This window comes from Trichechus manatus, unplaced genomic scaffold (genome assembly GCF_000243295.1).
Source record: "Trichechus manatus latirostris isolate Lorelei unplaced genomic scaffold, TriManLat1.0 scaffold00031, whole genome shotgun sequence".
In the NCBI taxonomy this organism is placed as follows: domain Eukaryota; kingdom Metazoa; phylum Chordata; class Mammalia; order Sirenia; family Trichechidae; genus Trichechus; species Trichechus manatus.
In genome coordinates, this window is record NW_004443967.1 from 17,506,484 (window position 1) to 17,511,483 (window position 5,000).

The 5,000-nt window shown below is 56.8% G+C and overlaps 1 protein-coding gene across 5 annotated transcripts in view; it reads left to right on the plus strand.

The window, feature by feature from the left end:
• Positions 1-5,000, plus strand: part of PTPRE (protein tyrosine phosphatase receptor type E) — a 112,516-nt gene that overhangs the window by 88,827 nt on the left and 18,689 nt on the right. For all 5 annotated transcript variants that reach the window (XM_023730058.1, XM_023730057.1, XM_023730056.1 and 2 more), the window contains 3 exons: positions 2,189-2,324; positions 2,923-3,072; positions 3,442-3,535. In XM_023730058.1, the coding sequence (XP_023585826.1) occupies positions 2,189-2,324; positions 2,923-3,072; positions 3,442-3,535 (380 nt within the window). The remainder of the gene's footprint in view (positions 1-2,188; positions 2,325-2,922; positions 3,073-3,441; positions 3,536-5,000) is intronic.

Sequence of the window (5,000 nt, forward strand, 5' to 3'; positions counted from 1 at the left end):
CCACCACAGCCACCACAGCCACCATCACCACAGCCACCACAGCCACAGCCGCCGCCACCACAGCCACCGCCACCACAGCCAACACAGCCACAGCCACCACGGCCACCGCAGCCACCACCACCACGGCCACCACAGCCACCACCACGGCCACCACAGTGGTTCTTCCTCAGGTTGTAAAAAAGCGGGCTCCAAAAATGACTGCTTTTCCCAGAACATGTCCCCACTTAGCTTTGCCCGTCTCTGCGTCCACTGGCTGTTTTCACGTTGGTGTTTTATTTGCCGGGGGCATCGAAGCTGCAGAGAGCGGCGCAGATCACTCCCCTCAGGGGCACGTGTGCAAAGCCTTCTGCTGTGGAAACTGCACACGTGGAAAGGCCCCAGGTTCCTGCTGGTTAACCGGCTCATGCATGTTGTGTTTTAAGACAAAGACGAGTGGCTTCCTTTAGCGACTTGCCGTCCTCCTGGTGGATGCCCAGTCAGAACCCGAAGAGGCTGTCCATGCCTTCCGCCCCAGCCCAGCCCCTCCTGGGGCTCCTGCAGTGTCTCTCATTGCCGAGAGGCAGGGACGGTGAGACTGGGAGTCAGAAGGGAGCCCCGGTGTCCGGCCCACACAGGAGCTGAGGGACCATGAGTAAACTATCTTTGGCCCTCAATTTCCTGCATTGCAAAATGGAAGGCAAATGGTTAGCGTGCTCACCTGATAACTGAAAGGTGGGAGGTTCAAGTCCACCCAGAGGAGCCTCGGATAAAAGGCCTGGCAATCTACTTCAAAGACTCAGTCATTGCAAACACATGGAGCACCGTTCTACTCTGGTACACATGGGGTCACGAGGAGTCCGAGTCCACGAGACGGCAGCTGTTTTTTGTAAAGACCCCTCCAAGGCCTCTCATGTTTTATCTGCTCTCCCCAGTGACTGGCTAAAAACCTTAGAGCAGTGGTCCCCTCCCCATCAAACAGGAAAGTGCTTGACAAGACAAAAAGCAAAACAAAACAAAACCCACTGCCGTCGAGTCGATTCTGACTCACAGCGACCCTATAGGACAGGGTAGAACTGCCCCATAGGGTTTCCATGGTGGATTCGAACTGCTGACCTTCTGGTTAGCAGCTGAGCACTCAACCACTGTGTCACCAGTGACAAGACAAGGGGCTGTTAATTCCTAAGTTGTGAAACTTTTTGTTAAAAAGATCACTTCGTTTTTAACGTGGTTAATACAGCAGTAGCTGGACAGAGGAAGCCAAGCTCAGGCCCCCCGACTCTGACCCCCCGGGCTCTGCCTGCAGTTCTGATCACAGTGGCACGGGGGACTGGGCCGTTGGGTTATCCGTTCACGAACGTTGACTGAGCGCCATCTGAGTGCCCCGTCCTGGGTGCTGGGGAGATGACCCTGAGCAAGAACAGCTCGCCCGCCTGCTCTCTGTCAGAGGAGACCAGACAGGGCCAGTACAAGAGGGCAGTGCTGGGGGCACGTCCAGGAGCGCGGTAGGGGTGCCCTGGAGGGAATGGACACCCAGATCTGGGGATTGGGGGCAGCTGCCGAGGGAGGGGATGTCTCGCCAAGGCCTTGAGGACCAGCAGTCACCAGCCAGCTGAGGGGTGGACGTCAGGATCTCAGAGCGTGCAAAGGGCCTGGGCAGAGACCGGCCGAGTGGGCCGCTACCTCCCATTCAGCACTCCCAAAGCTCGAGGGTGACCGGCCTGGCTGAGCAGCTCCTTGCTTATAAAAAACAAAACAAAACCATTGCCGTCAAGTCGATTTCGACTGTGGCAACCCCATGTGTTGAAAAACCTGGAAAACCCATGTCAGGTGGGACATTGAGCCAAAAAGTCCAATTACGCAAGTGCTAACAAGAAGACAGCATCTGGTAAGAGAGGAAAAAAGGACTCAGACGCCCCAGTCAGGCAACTCAGCGGTCGTTTCTGAGACAACCACTGAGCGGCCAGGGCTCCTTCGTTTTCCAGTTACTGGGGGACAGTTTGAGATCATGGGGCTGGACGACGGCGCCCCCTGGTGGCCACACGATAAACTTGCCCTTTATGAACCAAAGAAAGTTGTATCAAGCAACTTTGGGGTGTAAGTCTCCTGATTTATGGCGTGTCCTCTGTCCTGGTTGGCAGGCATCTTCCAGGGCCTTGTCCTTTTCCTGGGGGCCATGATTCACGATACGGTGTCTCCCTTTCTCCCCCAGCGCGGGTGTGGGCCGGACAGGCACCTTCATTGTGATTGACGCCATGATGGATATGATGCACACGGAGCAGAAGGTCGATGTCTTCGAGTTTGTCTCGAGAATACGCAATCAGCGCCCGCAGATGGTTCAAACAGACGTAAGTAATGGTTCCCTCAGGCCCAGCCCCTACGCTGTGTTTGAGCTCCACAAAGCAAGCATAGGGGTCTGTGGTACCTCATGGCCCTATGCTAACTGGGTGCCCCACACCCCACGGCCCTGTGCTAACCTGGTGCCCCGCACCCCACAGTTGTGGGCTAACCCGGTGCCCCACACCCCACAGTTGTGGGCTAACCCGGTGCCCTGCACTTCCCGGCCGTGGGCTAATCGGTGCCTTTCGGCTCACTGTAACACCTGTCCAGGAGCACCCCTGGGTCAGAGCACCTGGCTCCACTGCCAGCGCTCACTCCTCTGGGACCTCAGGTAACTCCCTCACCCCCAGTGCCTACGTGCCCTCCTGTAAAATGGGGGTGATTCTGCTACCACCTTCACGATGGTGCCTGGCAGGGAGAAAGTCCTCAGGAAATGTCAGCTGTCATTACAATCTTTACTCATGGGCCAGAGTGGTCCTTAGAAATGGCCATGGATCTGACTTGAGCCCCTAAGCCTCCTTCCTTGGCCCCTTGGGGGCTGAGCTCCAAGCGGCCGAGGCTGCCGGGCAGAGTCAAGGGCGCTGGTCCCCTCTTGGGTCCCCGCAGATGCAGTACACGTTCATCTACCAAGCCTTACTGGAGTACTACCTCTATGGCGACACGGAGCTGGACGTGGCCTCCCTGGAGAAGCACCTGCAGACGCTGCACGGCTCCGCCAGCCACTTTGACAAGATCGGGCTGGAGGAGGAGTTCCGGGTAGGGGCCCACAGGCGTCACCTCCTCAGGGCGGGTGGCTGGGCTGGGTTGCACAGGAACCAAGGAAAATGAGCCACTTCAAATGAAGCCACAGTCAACCACTTGCCTTCTTGTCTGACCCAGAAAAGGCAGGGGAATTGCCTGGCCCGGGGGACTCCAGGGAGGAAGAAGCAGAGTACCTCAGTGCTTAGACCCATGGGCAGGGAGCCTGCCCTGCAGGCATTTTCATTTCCAAGACCGAGGGCCTGGCTGCAGAGGGAGGCAGATAGTTCCCGTTAACAGGTGCCCTGCCGGTTAGTACTGGCGAGGAGGGAGTGGTTCACTCCGGAGCGGCAGGGTCTTAACCTGTCATTGTTTTTCTAACTGCAGAAGTTGACAAATGTCCGGATCATGAAAGAGAACATGAGGACAGGCAACTTGCCAGCGAACATGAAGAAGGCCAGGGTCATCCAGATCATCCCGTGTAAGGCAGCCCCGGGGACGGGCTGCACACCTTAACGTCCGCACGGGGCCAGCCCTGGTGGCCTCAGTCCTTGAGAAGCTATTGCCCCCTCCCTCTGTGAGCCAGGGGTCGGCAGCGGGGTGCCCGTTGGCCCCGGTCAGGGCTCCTGGGCTCTGTCAAGGTGTTAGAAGCAGGAGACTCACCTGGAAGCAGTGAGGGACCAGACCGACCTTATGTGTCGGGGCTGCTGTGACAGGGCTGAGGCGCGGGAGAAGGCAGCCGGGCTGGGACTGCCAGGCAAGCATCATAGAAGCTGAGAGGTTTGCTTCCAGCCTGACTTGGTGCCTCCCCACTCCACATCTGGTTCCCTCCTCCCCCGGCCCCGGGGGTAGGCACTTCACCCTTTTTACACAGACAAGGAGTCTGAGTCACCTCCCTGCAGCCATGCAGCCAGCAAGTTGCTGAGTCGGGGCCTGAGTGGAACTCAGTTGAGCGCTCCTGGGAGAAGCTTTGGCCTTTAGGACAGCAAGGAAATTGGAATATCCATAGGGTAGAGTCAGGACAGTGACCTGCAGCCGCCGTCCTGGGCGAGGCTGGCGCAGGCCACGGGGCAGCAGCAGGACAGGCTGGAAGAGAGGCAGGTGCAATGGGCGGGCTGGGGAACCAGGTCTCACCGGTGGGAAAGAAAGACAAACCCAGAAACCCAGCGAAGCAGCAGACTCTACAGAGAGCCGAGGTGCCGTTGGGGGTACACAGGCACCTGGCTTGAGGAGAGGAGGATGTGTCTGTTCTAGACACTCTCTTCGACACAGTCAGATCTCCTGAAATGCGCACTGTCTTAAAACAGCTGTAAACAGACCTGTTTCAATAGATTGCAGGGGGCAGTGGTGGTTCCGTGGTAGAATTCTCGCCTTCCACGCAGGAGAGCCGGGTTCAATTCCCAGCCACGCACCTCATGCGCAGCCACCACCCGTCTGTTGGTGAAGGCTCATACACTGCTAGGATGCTGAACAGGTTTCAGCAGAGCTTCCAGACTAAGACAGATTAGGAAGAAAGGCCTGGTGATCTACTTCTGAAAATCAGCCAGTGAAAATCCTATGGATCACAATGGTCTGACCCACAACTGATCATGGGGATGGCACAGGACTGGGCAGCGTTTTGTTCCACTGTGCATGGGGTCACCATGAGTCAGGGCCAACTTGAAGACAGCTAACGACAATAGGTCACAGCCCCCCAGCCAGAGTGTGCACTGCAGGGAGGTTGTGAGTGTGTGGGGCTGGCAAAGCCTCCCTGGGCTCCAGATACTTGATTCTTGGGGCTGTGACATCCTTACGGCAGCTGCATGAGGCTGGCTACCTGGATGCACCTTAAATGAAGTATTTTTAGTGTTTCTAGTTCGGTACGTATTACGTCAATTCATGAAAAATAAAACTGGCAACTGGATTATTTTCAAAGCTTCACCATAAAACAAACCTTCCCTGGGCCA